This window comes from Pezoporus wallicus, unplaced genomic scaffold, assembly GCF_028554395.1.
Source record: "Pezoporus wallicus isolate ANWC-B61680 ecotype Strahan unplaced genomic scaffold, APGP_CSIRO_Pwel_v1 contig_2871, whole genome shotgun sequence".
In the NCBI taxonomy this organism is placed as follows: domain Eukaryota; kingdom Metazoa; phylum Chordata; class Aves; order Psittaciformes; family Psittacidae; genus Pezoporus; species Pezoporus wallicus.
The window spans coordinates 3,979,917-4,004,339 of NW_026640775.1; the positions used below are offsets into that span (position 1 = coordinate 3,979,917).

General features: G+C 38.7%; 1 protein-coding gene across 1 annotated transcript; it reads right to left on the reverse strand.

Annotated features, from left to right (window-relative positions):
• Window positions 1–6,071: 6,071 nt before the first annotated feature.
• HCFC2 (host cell factor C2) lies at window positions 6,072–23,532 on the reverse strand. Its single transcript, XM_057420554.1, has 15 exons — window positions 23,365–23,532; window positions 22,810–22,970; window positions 20,731–20,939; window positions 20,142–20,226; window positions 18,976–19,079; window positions 18,180–18,368; window positions 16,784–16,969; window positions 16,284–16,387; window positions 15,150–15,312; window positions 13,954–14,154; window positions 12,663–12,733; window positions 11,261–11,392; window positions 9,698–9,883; window positions 9,199–9,484; window positions 6,072–8,144 (listed from the first exon to the last, which is right to left on the reverse strand). The coding sequence occupies exons 1-15, from the start codon at window positions 23,407–23,409 to the stop codon at window positions 8,119–8,121; spliced, it is 2,148 nt and encodes a 715-aa protein (XP_057276537.1). The 5' UTR covers window positions 23,410–23,532; the 3' UTR covers window positions 6,072–8,118.
• Window positions 23,533–24,423: the final 891 nt, after the last annotated feature.

Consider the following 24,423-nt stretch of genomic DNA (forward strand, 5'->3'; position numbering starts at 1 on the left):
AGTCTGAGGAAGTACTTGCAGAATATTTTGTTTGAGCTAAGAGAACCCTAAACTGAGCTTGAGCTCCAGACAGCTGTGGCAACCTATGCCAGAACTTGGAGAAAGGCTGCTTGAAACAGCAGTGATGTTCAAACACATTTTCCCAAGCACAGTGACTTTTTTTTCAGGTGTTTTTCCATGACACAAGCACATTTTAGTACTTTTTTCATTAATTTCTATGTGACCTGATCCTTCTGATCTCCATGGAGTGCTTGTGGTGCCTTTAAAGGCATAGAAATTATCTCAGAATGCAGTGATGAGAAAAGCTATTTTAGATGGCCTTCTACATCTGTTTTCACTAGGCTCTACCCTCACCTCATACATACACAGCTTCACCGTTTTATTTATTCCTCTGTTCTGATCTCTACTGAGCTCTAAAATATGTGGCTGGAGGGTCAGCGCAGAGAGGGAGTCTTGGTGTGAGGTGATACATCCTAAATACCTACTGACCCATGCTCGTCTGCCTGTAGCTAAAAATCAGTTTGATTATGTGGGCTGCACTTTAAATAGCCACCTTCCTTGAACTGTGCCCTGGTACGCTGTGAATCCTGCCAGATTATAGATGCAGCGTTCCAAGATGATGCTCATTAACATGTTCTAAGCATACATAGGTGATGGCTCTCATGCCTTTGGCAGGAGAGGAAGCATATGGGCAACTGTGCACGCACAGGAGATTCCTCAATGTAAAGCACCACAGGGGAGAGCCAAGGGCTCGTATTTTCCCAAGCACCTGGCTGTTATGATAAGAGCTGGCAGCAGCCTTATTTATAGCTATGAAATTCTTCATTTTGCAGAGCTTTGAATGTGATTAATGTTCTAGTTAAGTCACGTACACTTGCTGCTTCAGTCGTATCTACAGTGATGAGACAACTTGCTTTAAAGTCACTGCATTCCCCAAATGGTGCACACTAGACTTTTTTTCAGCTTTGATTTGTACTATGTAGAAGAAAGTAAGTTTTTCCCTTATTCAAGTGAATTTTATTGCATTCATAAATTAAGAAGGAAACCTGTATCTACATTTAAAGATGAATAACAGTACAGGGAAACTATATTTTATGTAGGGCCCAGTTACATATTGATAATGTGGACAATGGTTACTGTTATAATCCCTTTTCAAATTGGTTTGGTGGAAGGAAGGATGCCCATTGGCTGTGGTACAGTTTAAGACATGTACCTAGTTGAAAACACACAGACCAATTTCTCCTCTTTGAAAACAAGGGCTGTTGCTCTGACATAATCAGTCACACACCTTTTAAAAGGGTGAAAAAATTGTACTTAAGCAACTGAATATTGATCTGTTTACCTATTGATTTGTGAAATCGGCGTGATAATGGCCTGCAACATCACCTCTGACCCTCCCTATGTAAAAACTTAATGGAAGGCTCTCTAGCAGCTCAGTGCCAGTTCAGCTTGTGATGCTGTCCAAGGCCAGACGCTCTGGGGAGGGAGGGCAGTTTGCTCCCATGCACAATAGCTTCCAAATTGGTGCCAGCTGCACTGAGCTTATTGAATTGCAGCCTCCAAGCATGGCTGTGGAGGAAGGGAGGGAAGAAGTCAGCTACACTGGTTTAAGAAATCTTCCAGGCACATTGCCAGGGTCATTTCCTGGAATATTTTATTGCAGTGCACTGGGCCAGAGGATCCATTTATCAGGAACAGCAGCACCTGGTTTGCTTTTGTATGGAAGAAAGCTATTGAGGATCTAAGTCTGCAGGGCAAAGGAGCATCCTTCAGGCTGCTCATCTAATCTAATCTGTGGGTGCCTCATCTGGCCCAGCCTGTACAGCACCGGGGAGGGCAGCTGACTGCAGGAGACAGCTGCCTGAAACGGGCTGGGTTCTGCTAACAAACCACAGTAGTGTGTGGCTCAGCGCTCACCCCAGAAGGCACATCAATGGCAGCTCATTGCAAACAACGTTCTAGCAGCAGTTTCCTCCCCAGCCCAGGTTTTTGGTCCCATTCAGAGGTGCAGACCAATTTTCCCAGACATCACTGCGTGCGGTGTGAGCCCGCCCTTGCCATGGGTGTAACAGTGACTAAAGCACTTTGCTGCTGCTGCTCCTAAGCTGTTGTCACGATGTGTCTTAAGTGTGTGCAATAAGAAGACAAAAAAAAGGGCTGTTTATAACATAAAGAAGCTCCCTACCCTGTTGGGGTACATAGCTCTACCCAAACTGAGGGTATGGCATGGACCCAGCTGTTGGCTGAAGCTTGGCCAGTGACAGCTACAGCAGAAAACTATTTCTTAGATGTATTCATGCCTTTAGCAAGGCACAAATACAAATGCTGCGTCACTCAAAATCCAACTGAGGCCAAAATGTGTTCACCGTTTTATGCACCAGCAAAGTAGGAGACCCCCACCAGCAGTACTGCAGTCAGCTCGGGGGCCCCAACACAAGAGGGAAGTGGACCTGTTGGAGTGAGTTGAGAGGAGGCTCAGGGGGCTGGAGCACCTCTGCAATGGAGACAGGCTGAGAGTTGGGCTTGTTCAGCTGACCTTACAGCAGCTTCCAGTGTCTGAAGGGGGTCTACAAGAAAGCTGGAGAGGGACATTTATATGAGGGCATGTAGTGACAGACAGAGGGGAGATTTACATTAGGTATTATTAGGAAGAAATTCTTTACTATAAGGGGGTGAGACACTGGCACAGGTTGCCCAGGAAAATTGTGGCTGCCCCATCCCTGGCAGTGTTCAAAGCCAAGTTGGACAGGGCTTGGAGCAACCTGGTCTAGTGGAAAGTGTCCCTGCCCATGGCAGGAGGGTTGGAACTGGATGAGTTTTAAGGTCCCTTCCAACTCAAACCATTCTGTGATCTTCCTAACCTTCTAATAGCAGCACAAGCACCACAAATGTATCTCAGTAATTTATCTTCTGAATAATTACTCAACAGTCTGCATTTACACAAAATATTCATGCTGTAACATAAGTAGGTGAAACCTCAAACTGTTAGATTAACATTTCAAGTCTTTCCAAGACAGTCACTTCAGGGAGTTGCTCCAAGACTCCAAGCATTTTCCTGCTGGAGTGGACATCATGGAAACCAACATATAAAAGTCCGCTCCCTCTTCAGGCAATGAAGCGCAACAAAGAAATAATTACAAGGCTACTACTAGAAAGCAAAATTTGGGGTACTTCTTAATATTGCTCAAAGTCACTTGTGCCTAATAGCTTTCTGTTAAAGGAGAATTATCAGCACTGCATATGAGAGAGGTGGTAATCCTAAAAGTCCCCAGCAAGAGACATTTAAAGAATGCAAATAAAAGAGGATGCAAATGAAACCTCAGCACTGGAGGGTTTGAATCCCCTATGATGGCATATACCAAGGGTGCCTCTTTTAAGTAGCACTTGGAATTAACTGCGTATTGATAAATTCCATGTGTGCATAACAGTATTCGATAACTTGGTCAGATACAGAAATAACTCTCTGAACACTACGTGCCATTTGGGACACACGGAAACACTTTGTCTCATTTTCTCTTTGAAGATACCATATCTAAGCCTTTATTTTAAGGAGCTGCTGTAATAACTTAGCAATTATGTCATATATTAAAAGCAGATGCTCGTGCGAGGCAAGAACCCTCTCAGTAAAACAATGACAGCAAACTAAGCCCAGCCCCAGTTCTTTTTGTTATTGCCAGGGCTGTTAAATGCAACAAGTAACATAGAGTACTTCAGGCTTTTGGGAATAGACGAAGGAGCCACTTTACCACCTTTTAGATGCCAGATTTTCACAGCTTTCTGTTAGGCACATGTGGACAGAGTCAGATGAACAGACATCTCTCAGGCCTTCCTCCCATCCCTTCACATCCCGTCCATACTCTTCCCCCTCTCCCACTCATGCAGCCAAGTCCCTCTATTTCTTTTGCTCTGCTGCTTCTGTCTCTTTGCTGAGCTGATGGCCCAGCAGAGCAAATTCACACCATCTATCTCATACAACCTGAAACTAAACTGGGTGCCTAAAACACATCAGCATCCCTCCACCTCTGCCTTCCAGGTACGAGCCTTCCGTTTTCCCTTCTTTTCCTCTGCGCAGCAATTCCCACAGCTCTCTCCAGCAGCATGGCCAAATGATGGCTTTTGTGCTTGACTGAGGAATGTCCAGGCATAGACAGCAAGGGAGAAAGAGGTCACTTATTCCTGGAGCAAGGGGAGCCATTTTAGCTCATCTTCCTGCTACTTTCAACTAACTTGCGGAAACACTAATAGAAGGGAACTCCACTTAGCTTTAGATCAGTGGAAAACATACTCACATGAAGATTTCACAACTACTAACAGGAGGAGGAACACATTAACTGCGAACACAATGCCAACAGCCAGTGCTCCACCCCTGCCCTGGGAATCTGGAAATGCTTCAGCATCAGAAATGGAAGCCAGAGTAAAAACCCTGGTTTTTAGCTCACTAAACGTTGTAAAAATACACCAGAAAAGAGCTAATGTGACAAAAAAAAAAGAAATCCCACGTTGGTTTTAAGATAAATTCAGAAACCAAATTCAAGTCTGCCTTAAAGAGAAGGTTACTTCTACCTGAAGAATCTTATTAAGAGGAAGTAAAAACCACAGTGAAGGGAATTCTTCACCGATTGTTTAGGTTTTTCCATGTTTTCCACTAACTCAAGGGTCACAAAATAACTGAAAATATGACAACAGTTACTCTATTAAATAGCTAGGAACACAAGAAGGAATCGGTTCACAGCAGACAGCTTTTAGCAGTTTCTTTTGTGAAGCCTCTTAGAGGTCTAGAAACAATCCATAGACCTTTCCATTCACTTGCTCCTCTGCTTCTAGAAACATGTAGTCCTTATTTCCCAAGGAGTTCCCCATAGTCAACTGCCATACCAGTTTAGCAAGTCACCCTAAGACTGTGATGTTTTGTGCAGAGTTGGATCTACACACTATTCGAATCCTTACTAGAAGCTGCCTGAGCATTGGAAATGCTCATTCATATGCCATCGTTTTAACAAACAATGCAATACCAAACTCTTTGTCACTCATTTTGAACAGCAGCAACATAAACACACCCTCTCCTCCCCCAATAAACATACTTACTCTCTTCTACCATCCCCTTTTCTGAAGATGGTCAGAAACGCACACACCTCTGAAAAACACAGACATACACCTCAGTGTTTACAATGTGTTTGATAGGACAACCACTTTATTACAAAGAACAAACAATGCTCTGAAATAAGACTGATCAACTTGAATAGTACAAAATGTCAGTTTCCTTGTAGAGGTCATTAAGTAACAGGCTGTAAGACTAAGTTCACGTCAAATCCGCTACTCTGAAATATCAGGTAACAACAGTAATACTTATTATATCTTCAGAGTTTACGGCATGATCATGTGCTCTACTCCAAACTACATTCAGAAGATATTGCTATAATTACTTTGAAAACACAAAGTGTAGGTTATTGTTCACTTCATTTCCGTTTTCACAAGAACATTCTTGAGGTGAAGCTGTAGCTGTGTCTGCCGTAACTGTCATGACTGTCCTCTGCTTACACAGTCACAGCTTCCCTAAGGAGTTTAATAAACTTAGACACATCTACAACATGGATACTGTCATCTGATAGATTCAGCTTCTGTTACAATGTCCTTTAGCAATATAGGAAGTAAATGGCTAACATGGATTCCCAAAGAGCCAACGTCAACAGTCTTCCAAACAAATTCAAAAATCAAACAGTCAGTATTTGTCTGATACCTACTTGATGGATAGGCAAACAGCTGGCATTTAGATGTTATAAATACAGTTCTGAAAACAGACCACAAAGTGTATTTTACAGTGTGAACCACGATTTCATCTTAAAGTAAAACTGTGAGGAACTGAAGATTTGCGTATGATCACTATTCAACGTCACCAACTCGGACAAAGAAAAGTGACATCCTATGTCAGGGCAGCTGGAGAAAGCACACTTACAAGGAAATTATACTTTCATTGAAAACGCCACACTTTTACCCTTTGGTAGTTGTGACATACCCACTGAAAAAGAAATTGTGCAAAGCATGTGAAACTAAGTGCAAAAAAACTCCACCCAGACATACCCAACAGGTTTTATTCTTAAATAACAACTCTACAATCACAGCTACCAACCAACAAAATCAAAGCCACAAGTGTTTTCTCTAACGGCTTCTTTCACAGTACTAATGAGAAAAACCAAGTTCTATTCTTCTAGTTTGCAGTTCATGTGTATGTTATTTCAGTTATCAGACAGTATTGGTATTGATGAAATGGACCATTAAAAACACAAATATTTTAAAGCCAGTTAACTTCAGGAAAAGTCCTATACATTCATACTATAAACACTGTTTAAAGTGAATGTGGGGCATCTGTCGTCGTCATAAACACAAGATTTTTCTCTGGAGCAAACCCACATGTATTACTCCTGTGCCACAATTAACACTATTATGGCGATTTATGGTCCCCAGCACTTTTTATATGCTATTATAGCATGCGATGTGTTGTGACAATTAAGGCTGTATCAGCACTTCCATCACAACCCTGATTTTCAGGGTAGCCAAAAGTTGGCTATTAAGTCTGTTCTGGGATACTGGAGCTGTTAAATCTCTACTATTTTAGTGATCCTTCTCCCACCAAACCAGGCACATCATTTGTTTCAGTTTATACATTTACAAACGCTCTTAAGACAAATTTAACTGGCAGAGGCAAGAAATTCTACCTTGACATATAGTCTTTTGGCATTTGGGGCAAAATTAAAGTGCAAAGTATAAACTTCATTGCACAGTAAATAATTTAGATTTTCTTTTAAAATAAATCTTATTTAGGTGCCTCAATCTATTCACCTAGTGACCTTGTCCAACTCAGCCATTTTCCTCTATGCTTTGGTAAACATAGGTTTATATATAGATACATAAATAGCATTTAAAATGTTTACCTTTATTTCACTACTGTGAACACCTTTTTTTCCTCTTAGCATAGGAATGGATCAACCTATTCCTAGAAGTAATGCTTGTTGAATTCATCAGCTAGCTAGTTAATGTAAAATGATGCATAGTAAAAAGGGAGATACTGAACTTGATTGGTAGAATATACTGGTAAAGCAAACAAGCACTTAAGAAGATTAACTGGAATAAATATGTTGAAAGTTGCCATATAATATGTGCAAAATTGCTTACCATGTATTCAAAACTTTGGTTAACGTTTTCAGATTGAAGTCTTACAGAAACATGATGAAAGCAACACAAGTGATTACAAACACAGGAATGAGGTAAGTTATTATTAGTGCAAAAAGCAAGCATATGCTAAAAGCAAAGCATATGGATTTAAAACAAAAACAACAACAAAAAAAAAACAAAAAAGAAAAGAAAAAAGAGAATGAATCTCATGGAAGTTTTAATCCCAAGACCAGAAAGGTCTCTTGTAAACATTGGTATTTACAAGTTTAAGATTTGTACAACTACAAAAGGATAGTTCTAAATAGTAGTAGTGCATTTACAATGACTTTTCGGTTTTCTTAATAAGAGAAATGACTAAGTTTTATCTTTTTCCTTTTAAATCTTCAGGGGCTATCTTTCAAGATTAAGGTATTTGTTACAAATAGTAGAAAAATCATTTCTTTACAAAAAAGGTATATATTAAAATATTTATACACTTTAAGTTACTATATAATAACTGGAAGTTTTTGCCTTGTACTCAGGCACTGCAATGAAGAATGTGGTATAAGGAACTGAAACCAAACAGAATTTGCTCATATACCAAACCTTATGAATTACCTATGCAGGATCTGTAGCAATCATGGGGACTCTACCTCAATATTACTGCATGTGCCAATCATTTATGTATTCATTTTCAATCTGAAGGTGTGTCTTTTTTACATCTTAACTATCACTACCAAAAAGAGCTGCTGGATAGAGTATGGTCCTCCAGCCCACCATCCTCAATATACTTTCTATATGGTACTCATACCTGAGCAAGGCTGTATAATGCTGATGTTCCAAACGTAAAAAAGGTTATATATTTTTAAGATAAAAACAATGCAAAAATAAAATATTTGTAGCATTTACAAATAGTACAAGAGTTACATTAAACACTACATTCGAAATTTGAGATTTATCATGTTGTTTCTACTTGGAGCTTGATGTTTTCATATCTGCAAAAAGAAGGAGACATTGTTAAATGTTTCATAATTTCACATCATACACAGGGTCAAACACCTTCAAACAATGACTATTTCAGAGTTCTAGGGTACAGATCAAGGTCAAAACCCTTGCCAATTAAATGGTTAAACCAGCACTGGAATACTTCACATTACAGAAGACAACTTCTTCATTGTTGTTCTCCATCTTAGAAAAAACATCAGAAAACAAGCAGTGGTGTATTCAACAGCTGTCTCTCAACCACTCCCTGGGGATCACAGCCCACAGACTGAGAGGTCAGCTAAACCCATACAACAGTTCATAGCTCCCGGAGGGGGTGTGCACACTCCCCCTCACTCTGCCCTTCCTAACCTTACTCCATGCTCACAGGACCTCTGGCTGAGCAAAACCAGCTCCCAGCTACCAGAAAGCTAAGGCAGAATGAGGAATAAGTGGGGTAAGAGGCAAAGCAAGCAAAACTTCTTGTTTTGAGCACCTTGATTTGCTTGCTTAAAAAGGTGAGCCAGAACTGATCAGGCTTAAAGCTAATCTTTATTTTCAGGAGATCCATTCCCATCCCCAACTCACCATGAACCCGTACATATTCAAGCATGGGGACAAGGTGACAAAACCTCTTTTGGCTGTAATATACACTTTAAAGTGTACATGCCCCACAAAAACAAACCTTACATTATGAAAGATTCTTCTAATGAAGAGTGGGGAAGGATTGAAAAACACCCTGATTACACCCATGCATGTAACTGGATTGCTTCTTATTAGAATAAAAAGCTTTTGAGCTGAAGTGAAGCCCAAGGAACTCAGAACCATACTGGCCTTTCATTTGAGGGGTCAATAACCAACATTTCAGTTCTTGCTTGTCTTTGCTTGTGAACAAAAATGCTTTTAAAATGTTATGCCAAATTCAACAACCGAATTTTCTTAAAAACTTCTATAAGGAACAAAACAATATTTCAAGAACTTCATGTGCGTTGCTCAGAGAAGCATTAGTTCTAGAGACACAATACGCTACTTCTTCCATTTAAATGCTGCACCTGACACTGACTTTACCTTGAAGCCATCGAACTTGCGTCGCTGGTCCATATCCTCGCTCGTTCTTTGCGGAAATCCTGAACACTATAGCAGGTCGGGAAGTGTAATCGACGTGAGCGTTTGAAAGCTGGGCAGCAGTCACTATACATGACGTTTTAAGACCACAGTATATTCTCATAAACACGAGCTGACTTGGGTTTTCCTGTAACTGTGTGGAACGGATTGCTAAGTAGGCAGAATATTCCAAAATATTTCCAGAGGGTGAAGCAGGAGGCTCCCAAGAAAGATGAATACAGTCTACACTCTGAAGAAAAAGGGACAAAATGGGATGGTTATGGAGGTAACCATTGGATACTAATATATATATATATATTAATAATATCAATATTTACATGTATCTTTACATATATCATGTATTATATATAATACAGAGAGCAATACAAAATGCCCAAGTTTTCAGATTTAGCTTGTGATGAGAATTTTATCCATCAGAATTAGAATTATTTCTATTTCTCACCTTGGTGATTTTGACTGTTGAAGGAGCTCCAGGAAAACCTGGAATGCAAGTCTTGAATTCACTGATTTTACTGAAAGGCCCAACACCACAGCCATTAATTGCAGCAACTCTGAACTTGTATACTGTGCCTGGAAAAAGATCCTGTTTCTTAAGTAATCTGTAGTCTGGTACATCTGCACTTTCCATCTGAAAATAAAGCAACATTTGTATTAATTCTTAAAATATTCTAAACATAATTAGTCTACAAAAATATAAAATGGGTAGTGATAAATTGAGATTAATACGTTCAATTGAAGCTGAAAATCTCATACTTTTGTACTTAAATCAGAATTTATAAAAAAGTTCTGACTGAAGCACTAACTCACCTCAAAAGAGCTGACCTAAGATGCAACATGAGACTCCATCTCCAACCAACCCCATTTTTCAATCATTTAAATTGAACTGCAGCTCTTGGCTATTTTTACTTGAAAAAGTAAAAGCAAAGTAGCATTTCTAACGGTACAGATTATGATTTCATTAGCAGACTTGTCTGCTCTAAAAAAGTATTTTTTATTTCAAAACCAGTTATTCCTGTGGTTAGGAGCTGCAACATAGGTAATCAAAATGTTTTTGAAGAAAAGCACTGTAAGTTAGTATCAAATGTTTTCTGAAGCATTACGTGCTACTGTAGTTCCATGTTTAAAATATGCATTGATGTATCACTGAAACATTCAACAGAAGTATTTTCCTTCTGAATAATGTATAAGAAATCACAATTGATGAAAACACTGTAAAATGTACTACCCTTCAAAACTAGAGATGTGCAATATTTTTAGTGAAGTGCTTTCAAATAGTGTTATGCTCTTTTGTTTCTGTCTCAAGGAAACATATAACCACCAGTTTTCATTTCTAATTTACCAGGATATCATTAATTTAAACACCATCAAAGCTGCAACATTTTTTCAAGTTTCACATGTATAGCATGTTAATAGATAAGCCTGCACGTGCAACAACATAAAGTTAGAGAAATCTAACACAAAACCCACTACAGTTCCATATCTAGTCCTTTTAAACAGCCTAGCCTACCTATGTCATCTTAGTATCTCTAAGAACTGGTAAGCAAAGATTCTGAAAACAAAGAAACTTTGAAACATTTCAATGCTGTTCTGAAATAACGTATTTAAGAGTTGTGGGTTTGTTGTTTCATTTTTTTTGGGGGGGAACACAGACTGGATTTTGTTGGGTTTTTTTTAGTTTTAAGAATTTTTACTGGTTTCAAAGTTCACTAAGTTTAAAATTCTTTACTAAGGCCAGAAATCGAAATATGTAAAGAATTAGCAATAGCAAAATAAGATGTTCTATATTATCATACAAAAACAACATAAGAAAATTCATCTGTTTTATGAAAAAGTAAAAAAAGGTGAGCAAAATACATGAGGAACTTCTGGTCACAAAATACAAGACTCCTACAAGCACCTGATCCTGCTGTAGTATCAGGAATCCTACATTTTATTGTCAACCATATAAGCAACAGATTCCAAAATATGTATGTGCAAGTTATGTCAGAGAAGAATCAGCAACTACCTTGTTAGAGATGTTCAGTGTTTCCTCTGGTAGCAAGTAGAACTGGCTCACCACAGCACTGTTGTTCTTAAAAATCCCAACATCATACCACTGCCGGTCTCTTGGTTTCACCAGTGGTCTTTGTGGAGTTTTCTAGTATTTGAAGAACATGTTATGTAGACTACCCATACTTCAAGGTAATGTAAAAGCAAAAAGTTAAGACTAATATGTGTAAGAAACAACCCCCTTTTATACCAGTGTTACTTTCTTATGCTTGAATTGAATATGCATAGGTTAAAATACTGTTCAAAACCAACTGGTTGTAATACACTGACATACACAATATTGTGTAATACACTGTAATACACAATCCATCATTTAAAAAAACCCCACAACCAACCAACAGTTGGGATGTCACCTCTGACATTCTAGTTTAAACATGGATGGGAAGAAGTTTAAAGCTGTAGAACTAGGTGTCTGCAGCAGCATGTACTTGCGAGTTAATTTCACTCAGAGGTCAAGAAGTTCCACAGTGTGGTCCAACATCAGCAGCTCTACCTGGGATTCAGCTGTACCTCAGCCCCAAGCACACTCTCTTTCAAGGTGCTGCTAACTCACTTGCAACTGAGAACAGAGCCTCTGCTGTGGCATGGGGTGATGGTGGTGGACGGCACTGGAACTGTTCCTGACTGACCCAGAAAGACAAATCGTCTTTCTTGCTTGTCTCCAGGCACCAGGGAGGGCGCTGGGGTGGTCAGTGTGCCACACACAGCCAGGCCATGGTCCTGCTAACATGGAAGAGGGGCAGGAGTGGCAGCTGCTCTTGGCAAAAGCACCCCAACACTTTAGTAGCAGCTGCTTCTTCCCATCCTTAGCTCCTCCCTTTTGGTGGCAACAATGGCACCTTGGTTTTGTGCATTAAGTTGTAAACAGGTGAAATAGGAAGCATTTACTTTTTCAGGCAGTATTTACAGCTTGCATAGCCAGTCCCCATCTCCTCTAGGGAAAAACATCAAGATATCAGTTTAGTAACGTTTCAAACCTACAGATCAGCAGCTAACACTAGTCTGATGTAATATATACCTCACTTTAAATCCTGCTGTCCATACAGAAAAAACATTTTACATTTGCACATCATGCAGCAGAGAACCATACCACTGTGCCAGTTGATAAAAATGATTCAACAGCTGAACACATACTTGGATCTCCTCCCAACTACACAACTGCTGCTTAGACTCAAATCAAACCCACACAATGCGATTAGTTTTACAACAGAAATGTTTACTCCTGTATTATTAACTTCAAGCCCTAAATATACATTGCTTTTCTTTCAGAGAGATAATACAAGGAAAACAGAAGAGCCCTTGCAACTAATCAACAGAACAATAAATACAGCTATTTAATTATACTTTTTCAGACTTACAGAGGAGTGTGAATCATTTGTCTGTCCAGAACTGACCCTTGTTGAAGGCATGAGATACGCAGTTTCAGCAGCTAGGAACAAAAAGTTACGTTTAAAAAGCTTAAGTGATAGGAAAAATTTAATACAAAGCCCACAGAGTATTGAAAGTTGACCTCAACAGCCATTTACAAGTATTTGTAGCAAAAGTAGGTCTCAGACTCCTTCTGCATGCAGTTCTATTTATAGAACGGATAGCTAATTCTGGCTTGCATCATATTTACAGAACAATTTTAAGAGCCCGGAATTGCAGGCTGCTACAGATAACAAAAACAGAAGGCAGGACTCATAAAACACTAAAAAGTGATAGAATTATGAAATTAATATGAAATATTTGTGAACAAATAAACTAAATCCTAGATTGAAGCACATGCTGGTAACATTGTATGAATAGTCTAAGCATGAAATCTTAATTTGAATGCACTCTGACATCAATACAGTCTGAATGCTGAACATGAGCAGGTCATCCTTATACAAGCCTAACAAATGGAAAAAGAACATTTATTAAATTTAAAATGGAAACTTAAAAAAATTAAAGAGAAATCAAAGCACGTAAGCACATGAGCAACACATGGGAAAATTAGTATTCTATACTTCTGTTTCTGGGGTTTGCTTTTAAAATAGAATATACTGTTTGGTAAAAATTCTACTACTCACACAGCATCAATAAGAGAATACAGTTCTTAACACTCAAAACAGCAAGCACAGCCTGTTGATATTCACGAAAACCAGAACCTGAAAAACTACTAGTATGTTTAGTTTCTGCATCACTGCTTATTTTGGCTATTTCTAGCAGACTGAAGAGATCACCACATCCAACTGGCGGCGAGTGAGGCACGTGAGCTGGCCATATTTGTTACAGAGGTCAATTGTTTAAAATCAGAACCAGAGATTACTAGTTGTAGTCTTTTGCTGACTGAATAAACAGACAATCACTGAATACAGCAAATGTGCTATGGGCACCAAAACTGGCTGCTTCTGCTGTTCAGAAAATGGGCTTCTGCATAAATGCAGATTTAACAGACTTTTCACTTACAGGAAACAAAGTAGTTTACAATGGTACAAAAGGAATATCCTGATTTTAAAAGATGTTTAAATCATAGCAGAGATCATCCAGGCTGCCCAAGGTCCTCAATGCCCAAAGCCCTATCTTAGTCCCAAGACAGTCAAGATGGGAATCCCACCACACTAGAGAAACTCTGATGGCCTTAGATATATATGGCTCAAAATACAGTATGTGAAACACATTTCAAACCTTCAGATTTTGAATTGAATGTTGTTAGTGAAGTTTCATCTTTAACAACTGCCCCATTTGTACTTGATGATTCAGTTTTAACAGCCTGCTGGGTTACCATAGTTTGTGTGCTGGAGACAGTACAGGATACAGAAGCATCAGGATTTACAGTTTGTTTATCCAAGTCATGTAATTCACCTACATTTGCTGAAGTTTGAGGACCTTAAAAAAAAAAAAAAAAAGAGAATATTAACCAGAATTCAATATTGGTAACACTTACCAAATCTCAACTTGATCTAACAGCTTCAGTTTCATTTAAAACCAGCGTTTAGCTCAGATTCAAATCAGAACAGATCTGATTATGTTAATTGCTTTCTTTAGGTCTATAACTTAACAAGAGTCTGTATGCATGCTCATAACCAGATACATGTAAACAGTTCAATTAAAACAGTGATTTCATTTGTTTTAAGCTTGCTATTTTGTATCTATTTGGTTACAAAATTACTAATTTGAAAAAAATCCTAATATAAAGTATCCACACAAATCAGTATCACAGATTTGGAACCATCAACTGAAGATTAACTACTGTGGAACGTCTGCTTGTAACTTAGCACTAAGATTCAAAATTTCCACATAATACTTAAATTACACTGTGAAGAAACAACCTATAAATTACATGAAAGTCAAATATAAAGATCAGGTGATTCTGGATTCACCACACTGAACTTAAGGCACTTCAGTACAACAGCTGTATCGGTGCCTATTCATCTTCTACTTCCTCTGCAGTCAAAGAGAAACATGCTCCTCCCCATGTTGCCTAAAATTTTACATTATCTAATGGCTTTTCACGATTAACAGACAGAAGTAGTGTCAAAGAGAGCCTGGAGTTACTTTTACCTTAATGCTGTAAAATTAATCTGGTCCTGTCAGTCTGTTCTTTGATGTTAAAACCAGCTATTTATGTTTAAAGATATGCATTTGCCATCATAATAATGAATATATTGAAAATTTCATGTCCCTTGCAACACTTCAAACAACTTAAGATTTCATTTTTCCTCATATCATCTAAAAATACATACAGTAATAAGTAGCACAAGCTAGGGTTTATTTAAACTACAAAGGCCTCAAACAAACTGCGAGACAGATATAATCTTATGTTTACAAGACGAATTTTAACTCTCACTTTTTGATTAATTTTTATTCTATAGTCATCTTACTTGAAGTACAAACAGGCAAAAGAGAAGGGGCATTTGATTCTTTGAATCCTGTAGCATCTGCATGGTTTTTCATAGTCTCATGTGTAATCTTGTTTTCGGGTGCTGCAACCTTTTCTTTTCCTTCTACTTTTAATAATGAGTTGGATGCAAGGGAAACTTGGACCTAACCAAAACAACAAGTTTGTTAAATGTTTAACTGCAAAGTTCAGAAACGTCAGTTGCAAACATGGCATGAAAACGCTCAAAAACAACAAACAAAAATCCTCCAACAAATCCCCCTAACATTTTAATCAAGAACCACCCTCACAACCTACATCATCTTTGCCAAAACAAAGACTCAAACTATAGGTTGGCCTGGAAGTTTCCCTGAAACATACTAAATTTTACCTGAGAGTGAGCTCACCTTCTTAGTTTATTATATAGAAGCTCACTGGTGCATACATTTAGTCTATTGAGGGAACAGGAAAAATCACAATTACAGAGGTTTTCAACCTTTGCTTTCCTGGCACATGCCTAAGATATTTCTACTGTCAGTAAAATTCATATTACTTCTATGTGTGTTTTCTACAAGAACACATTATGAATTCCATACAGACCTGAGGCCTTAACCCAATTAAGAAATGGTATACATTTCTAAAAATGTAATCTTTTGGCCAGTTTGTCCTCCCTCATTCTTTTAAATTGGCAACAGTGGAACATGTGCAACTGCACAACTAGAACAGGTAATAACTGAGTTTATTCTGTAGTAGGAACGTACAGCTAAACAGGCTAGCATAAAAACACTAACAAAGAAGGAATATGCCTTTCCTTTTTGCCTCCCACATTAATTTCACCAACACTGAGAGTGAATTGTATTTCTATTGTTATCAGGCTTCCAGTTAGCATTCTAGAAGTCAATACAGTTGCATTTTCCTTTCTTCATTACAAGGAAGACTGTCTGCCAATCATAAAACTAAAAAGGACATATGAAAACAGACATAACTACTTCAGCAGGTGTCTTTTTTGCTGGATCTGGATTGTTTTCTAATGCCTGAGAAGTACATAGGGACTTACAAAGCTGAGAAAGTGTTTTGGCAGTTCGCTTGCTTCCCATATTGCTTTGCCACTTAGAAGCATTTTTCAGCTTACACTTACATTATTAGGAATAATATTATTTGTTCGGCTGGGATGATCCGCCTTCATTTCTGGATATGGGACATTAGGCATTGATTGTGGACTTTGATGTAGAGAAGAGCCACCTTTCAGGTAAACAAAAGCAAATTCTAATTAGTTACATAAAGCTTAACATTATGTTCATTGGAATCTATTCCAGTAAGCAAGAGGGAGACCCAAAGCTGCCTGATGGAAGACTTGGTTGTAAGACTAATACGAAACTGCACAAACAGTCAGATAAAATCCTTCCCTCACTGTTTCCTTTCTCAAATTGTGCCCAGCACTGTACAAATACCTTCAGACAGATGGCCATAACTGACAAGGAGAAGTTAAAGCTGAGATTCCCATAATCATGATGCTCGCATTTGGGGAATAACCAAAGAAACCGGGTCTCTGTCGCTCAAAGTCATATTAAAAAATTGCTTATTTGCGCAATCCTCTACCTCTGCACAAACATTAGCATATTATGATCTGACTACTACCTTGCTGACTCAGCACTGATGTCTCAGGAACCCCAGTACCAGGTATTCCAGCCGCTGGTGGCACTGGTGAGTCAGCATGTAACTGAAGAAGATATCCTTCAACTGTAGGTACTTCATCCCATTTCACTTGAAAAGAGTTGGTTGTAGCTCTAATCAGCTGTACCTGTGATGGTGCTGGAGGTTTCTCTAAAAAAAAAAAACCAAACAAAAAAAAACACATATGGCATGTTTAAAATTGCCCTCTTCATCAGTTTAAGAAATACCTACATAATGCAAGCCAAATCAATAGCCCCTTTTCTGCAATGTACAATATATACCATGTTTAACAAGAAACAGTTGTCAAAGGTGGTAAGTCAAGTCAGAGGATTGCAAGTCTTCAAAAATGCTTAAGTTTTAATGCTTTGTTTTTTTAATGGCTCTTCTGCTGCCACTAAGTCTTTGTATATACATCGTTATAGGGATTACAGAGAGAAGAGATCCTTATCCCTTCCTAAAAGGCTGCAAGCAGCTCTTTGCCTTCTAAAGCTTTATGTATTCCAGGAAGGGATTCACAGAAGATTGTGCTTTCTTTTTTCTTGCTCTCAGGAGCTAAAGCAAACTTTCCCTTAAAACTTCTACTGCAGAGGCTGAAGCCTAGGCATGATTAAATACCTATGACCTGCTCCTCCCACTTGCCTTCATGGCTGACTAGGCTGCACTCTCAAGCACATACCTCCCCTGGTGTTTTTTTCATTTTCTGACCTCCCTGAGGATTAAAAAAAAACAAAACCAAACATAAACCAAGCACCAAACCAAATCTCCTAAATGTTTCACAATCTTCAGTAACTATTCTTATGCTTCTGCTTGAGTGGGCAACAATTCCCTCCCAGAAGTACTATTCTAGTTCCCTCTCTCCCAGTACCATTTCAGTGTTCTGCCACCAAGCCAGCTAATGAGTGACTGGTGCTCCAGAATTCCCTTAAGCCCCAGGAACAATCTGGTCCTTTCTCAGATTTGACCGTATCTTTTTGTAGTCCAAGAGATGAGGAAGCAGCAGCAGCAATGATCCCAAGAGAAGCAGGGGTTTGGTAAAAGTAGCAGCAGAAAAGATCACTAAGAAGAGAGGCCAGGCACCCTGAGTTTAGATAAAACACCCTTTAGCACCTTGTATCTACTATGACGTACAATGAAGAATCTAGCCACAAAGTTCTTTCAGAGGATTTAAACAAGCCTTTCTACTTTTGAGCTGAAGCCTTCAAACAACACTGAAGCATGTTTTATTTAAATAAGGTTTAAGATCTAAATAATCTTTGAGTTTGCCACAGCTACAGATGTTCCATTCATCAATGATGCCAGTTTCCCATATAATAATAATATTTGGAACATAGTACAAGTCTCTTACTTATTTCTGACTCACCGGTATCAAGGTACCAAAGATCTTTGCAGCAGACTTGATTGTTCCAAGCTTTTCTGTAACCATCTCTACCACTCCAGATATACAGACGAGTGCCAACTGCTACAGCACAGTGTCCTGCTCTTGGCCCTGGTAACAAGTTACTTTTGTCCTCCTGGCAATCTGAGATCAGACCTATCCATTCTGTGGTATCTAGTAAATGAAACTCAAAAGATTTAGTTTCTAGATGTCTTCCAAAACAAGCAAAACAGATGTTAATACACTCTGTTAATACACTTAACTGCTCAGAGAAAAGGAAAGTAAATCACCTCTGGTTTTACAGACAATTGCATTTAAATTTGCAATGTTACAATGAGAAGGTCACTTTCCAATTAGTTTGCAAGATACAATCAGTTAATACAGGATGAATTTCTGACCTCTGGTTGTCTGTCTCAGGCAAATACAAGATCACAAGTTGAGGATTCAGGGACAGTGCATTTAGAAAAGACTCATTTCAGGATCTGTCTTTTGTGGTTTTCTATAAATGAAGGAGGAGTATTTATACTACTGAGTATTAAAGTCATACTAACAAAGATTTGCAGAAGCAAACCTGCTGAATGTTCAAAGAAAAATTTTACTAATTAAAATAACAATTTCTTAAGGAAGATGTAAAAAAATAAAAAATGGCATCTTCTTCAGTCAGCCAGGATTACAACTGTGTATCCTAAATGTTTTCTCAGGAAATTCAAAATATTTACTCCATTCCTTTACGAAAGTATTAATTCCAAATGCCCACTCCCAGAAAGGCAGAAACACTAACCCAAATTAAGATAAGAAAATGAACCGGTACATTTCCATTCACCATCATGAGCAGAAATTTCACCTCCTGCTGACTGTGGAACCCATCCACCAAAAACATACATTCTGAAATACAGGAAAAGAAGGAAGAGGGGAAAAAGACAAGAAAAGCCAATTAACATCTAGATCTGCTGCATGTGCTCTCTCAAACTAGGACAAAGCAGAAAATACCCAGTCCATCAGTTCTGGTTTACAGCAGATTTTATTGTGTCTGCTCTCTTTAGAGAGTATTGTTGCAGACACTCACCTTCTGAAACTTTAGAGTAAGTTAACTGATTAAAAAACCCCAACCAAACAAATAACAAGCAAACCCAAAACTACTCCAACAATTTCCCAGAAACAGAAGTTAATACTGTGTCTTTTTACAAACCACCAAACTGCCAATACTCTCTAAAAATCACACATGTACACATAGGATTTCTACAACCCTTTACTGCAGACTTCTAATTAAACCCTTCTAAAATTAGAGTACCAGTATCTAAGTCAGATATCAAAATTTAAAAACATAATGCAGGCTACAAACTATTAACATCTTAGTAAATAATAAAAAGAAACTGTTGGATCATAAGATGGAAAGCTTTCACGCTTCCTTCCCCCCTTGTCTCTGACTCCTCATACTAGCTTGTAAACTAATATAAAATGGACTGAAACCCATGTTTAAAAGCCCATTTTATCAATGCTATCCACCAAACCATAACGGCAAAAAGTAAAGTAATGAGAAAGAGTACAGAAAAACTGGCCCTAAAAAATGTGGAAAGGTTTTACTGAGAGGTAGTTCCACTCTTTAGCATTTTCTTTGCGTAGCTAGTTCACTGTGTCACAGACACAGCAGGACTCAAGTTGTCTCCTGATAAAGCCAGCTCAGGTCCAGCTGAGACTGCTCCAGAACACATGAAGAAGCCAGGAAAGCTACTTGTGGGCTAGGCAGATTACCCTGCTAAATGGACACTGACAGTTTGATACCCTTAAGTTAACAATGGTACTTTTACATTTCTTCTGAGATAGCATAATAGAAGCAGAAGAGTACTCTACAGGGCTGATGGTTTATACTGAGCAGTAGTGGATAAACATCATCATTCTCCTACTAGGTGTACCTTTCTAGAGCTGAGCTTTTAACAACAGACATACTTGTTTCCTATTACATTGGCTGTATGGAGGCTGCGAGGAAGTGGTACTGTTCCTTTAGTTTCTGGTCTTGACCAGGTCATGGTTTCTAAAAGAAAAAGAATAAAGCTATTCAAAAAAGTGCTGCTGTGTATTCCACTACCTGAATTTTAGGATGGAACATATGTTTAACATTCAACAAAACAGAATTCCACCTTCTTCAAATGGCAATTTTCAGAAAGCAGGTGCAATAATAAGGCACTTAAAGCTTCTTTTAAAAAAATCACAGGAAATACTGACAAACTAATTGCTAATCAGCTTATCGAAAAGATACGTTATGGTTTCCTTATAGTTATTCAGCTTGGTTATCGTACTGACAGTCTTTAAAGCACTCTAAGGAAATAATCTCACAGTGTAACCAAAACCAGTAAGGATAATATATGCAAACAATGCTGTATGTATTTAATTCCAAAAGGCTAACACTATGGTGTAAGTCCCAATAATATCTGCACCACATCATGCCATCATTATGACATTAATCATTATATACTATATTTTTTTTCTCTTAGCCTGTAAGGCCTCTGCACTGACTACTAGTGGCTCATCAACTTACCTATGTCAAGCTCCCAGAGATCATTAAGCCGACAGCCACACATCCCTCCAAAAATATACATCTTTGGACTTCCCAAATCTTTTCTGCAGTATATGATGGCTGTGTGAGATTCTCGCGGAGATGGCAAGATCCCTTTGGTCACAGGAATACTCCAGCCGACAACGCCAGAACCGTGTTGCAGCTCCAGTTCATAGAAATCATTTAAATATCTAGGGTATTATTGTCAAAGTATAAAGAATTCACTTATAAGCAAGATTATAAGTGAGCTTTAAAACCTGACCCCTTACAAGTATTACAGACTTCAGTCTTGGGAGAGGGTAGAATTTAGAAGTCTCAAAAGATCTGATGGCATTGTGGACACTACCAAAACTAAATGGATTTATAATAAAAAGTGAACTACCATAACTTACGGCCTTTAAGAAAACATGCTTTCATATCATACTTGATACACTGTATTACATGAAAGAAATATTAAACATTGACAAAAAACATTTGTAGCAGAAATTGCTACATATGGACAAACCTGGAATAAACTGCAAAGTTGTGAGAAGTAAATGATGATGTGGGACATCAGAGATTAATTTCTGCAACTCTAAGGCAACAAAGGTAAAAAGAAGCTGTTTGTGATTTCTTCAGGCTGGCCAACAATTAGCCATTTGTTGATGAATCTATTAGCAAGTTACTTTGAGATAATGGTCACTGAATTTTGGCATTCACACCAGATACCTCTTGCTTACTGAGCTTAAAATTACCAGTTTATAGCTCAGTAAGCTCTCTGAACTGCAGGTGAATGTGGATATAAAACTTCAGCATTATCACAGAATAAATTGGAAGGGACCTTAAAGGTCACATAGATCCAACCCCCTGCCACAGGCAGGGACACCTCAAAGCCCCATCTAGCCTGGCCTTAAACACTTCCAGGAATTGGGAAGCTGCAACTTCTCTGGGCAACTTGTTCTGGTGCCTACAGGAAAGAATTTGCTCTCTTTCAGTTTAAAGCCATTCCCCATTGTCCTGTCACTACATGCTCTTGTAAAAAAGTTCCTCTCCAGATTGGAAGGCTACTCTAAGGTCTCCCGGTCTCCCCTAAGTCTTCTCTTCTGCAGGCTGAACAAGCCCAGCTCTCTCAGCCTGTCTTCATAGGAGAGGTACTCCAGCCCTCTGAGCATCTTTGTGGCCTCCTTTGGACTCACTCCAAGAAGGTCATGTCCGTCTTATGTTGGAGGCCCCAGAGCTGAATGCAATGCTCTGATGGGGGGCTGTCTCACCAAAGCAGAGTAGAGGGGCAGAATCACCTCCCTCAACTTGCTGGCCAAGTTCCTTTTGATGCAGCCCAGGATATGGTTGGTTTCTGGGCTGAGAGCACACACTGAAGCCATCTCATGTTCAGTTTCTCATTGAACTACATCCTAAGTTCTTCTCCTCAGGGCTGCTCTCAATCCAGCCTCCATGTCGACCCACATGTGTTTGGGACTGCCCCGACCCACATGCAGGACTTTGCATTTGGCCTTGTTGAACTTCAGGGGATTTGCACAGGCTCACCTCTCAAGAGTGTCCAGGTCCCTCTGGACAGCATCCCTTTCCTCCAGCATGTCAACCACACCACGCAGCTTGGTGTTGTTGGCAAACTTGCTGAGGGTGTACTGTTATTATAGTGCTATTTGCCAAGTAAAGGAAACTTCAGCTTTTACTTTGAAAAAATTCCAGATGAATTCATGACTGTTTTCTACAGCATTATAGAGGAAACTTTTATGGTGAATTCCCTGGTGATTTGCAAGACTGCTGATTTAAGTAATTCTAACAAACAAGCCATTCTTAAAAACATCACCAAAAATACTAAGAAAAAGACCAAAGTCTACTCAGGTTTCCCTCCAAAAGTGTCAGGGCTGTCAGTCAGTGTTGTGGGATTAGCAGAAGAAATATGTAAGCTTCTTAGCATGTAACCCCTCCATTGCACATATAATCCAAATATGAGTACTTGATATGTAGGACAGGCTCCCTAGAACGCTCCTCTCTGAAGTTGTCTATCTAGTAATTTATTTTTTTTAAAGACATTGAATTCAAACCAAAGCAGCATACCTGGGAACATTATTATTTGAATCCTCACTTTCATTTGCCAGGCCACCAAATAAATAGCACTTGTTACCATATAAAGAAAAGCTGTGGCCAAGTCGAGGACAAGGTGGTGATCCAGTGGAAGGAGCTTGAGGTTTTACTTTTTTCCAGAGCCATCGACTTGCCTTAAAGACAAGAAAAACATATTCAGAAATACCTTAATTTATAGTTGTTCATAGTCAACAGAATACAGATAATATTAAGACTTGTATACTTTCTGAATTATTTTTAAGGGAATGCTGGGCTTTTCTTAGGATATAGATATTAAAAGGGACAAAGAGAAGCTAGTCTTTATAAAACATCAAATATTTTATACTTGATTCAGACTAGATGGAAGTCTCTTTTTCAAAGTTATTTATATTTTCTCCATCTTCAGAATCTATTCAAAGAGTTTATTCTTCCTGGAGCACAGCAAAGCTCATCTAACTCTCCTCTGCACCTGGCAATATAAAATGTGTTTGCTCATAAAATATAAATAAAGTAGTCCTCAGAACTGAAACATCTTCACACATTTCATACCTGCAATTCATATAAATCATTACTGTATCTTCCATATTCAACCATTCCTCCAAAAACTAGTATTCTGGTGCCATCACAAACAAATCCATGTGCTGCACAGCCTGGAGGAATATCTCCCCTTACAGCAGGAAGGAACCACTGATTTGTAACTATAATAGAGAGGGGGGAAAAAAAAAAGTATTTTTAAACACCTCTGCTTTCTAAAGAATTACCTTTTACCTGTATATAACTGTGAATGGGCTGTTTAACACTAACTTTTAATAAAAAAAAGTAATTCTATTAAAAGAAAAGCAAATACCTCTATCAAACCTATGTTACTCAATCGGTAAATGAGCACATGAGGCCTCTGTAATAAGTCAGTTACCAAGGGTCACTCAGCAATTTTAACAGACTGGCCAAAAAAAAAAAAAAAACAAAAAAAAGGCTAATGAGGACCGTAGAGTGCAGTTCCACACAAGAGAGATAACTACACTAACTCAGAGGGAGCAAGCCCTAGAAACAGAATTATTAGAGCTGCAGGGGCATAGCAATGTGCCTGGACTTAACAGTGCTATTGAAAAGCTAATTACAGTGTTCTGGGACCCGTGTTAATACCTACAGAGCACTGCGCTGATACATGGGAGAGGAGAGGCAAAGAGGCAAGAAAGGGCAACAGAGACTGCCCGATCCAGCATGTTGGTGTTTAAACTGTTCTGGAATTAAAGAATTACAGGAGACTGCCTCCTTTTTCCTAAGCTTTTTGCATGAGCACAAAGAGGAAAAGTATGAAATTAGAAGCTACGAGTGAACATTGCTTCAAGGGATTAAGATGCCTTCACTGGGTGCCAGCTCCTCAGAAATCATCATGCTTTTAGCAAAAGCAATGATGACATCCCAAATTCAAGCAGCTCAGGTCATAACCCTGCATCTTAGCCACCAGATTAAAACAAAAGGTCAGCTGGGGCCAAACACTCGTCTGGGAATTGGAACAACCACGTTGTGATGCTTTTTGTCACTGCTGCAAATAGGAAACACCTTCTTATTTTTCCTGGGCAGAAAAATAAAGTGATGTTAAGATTC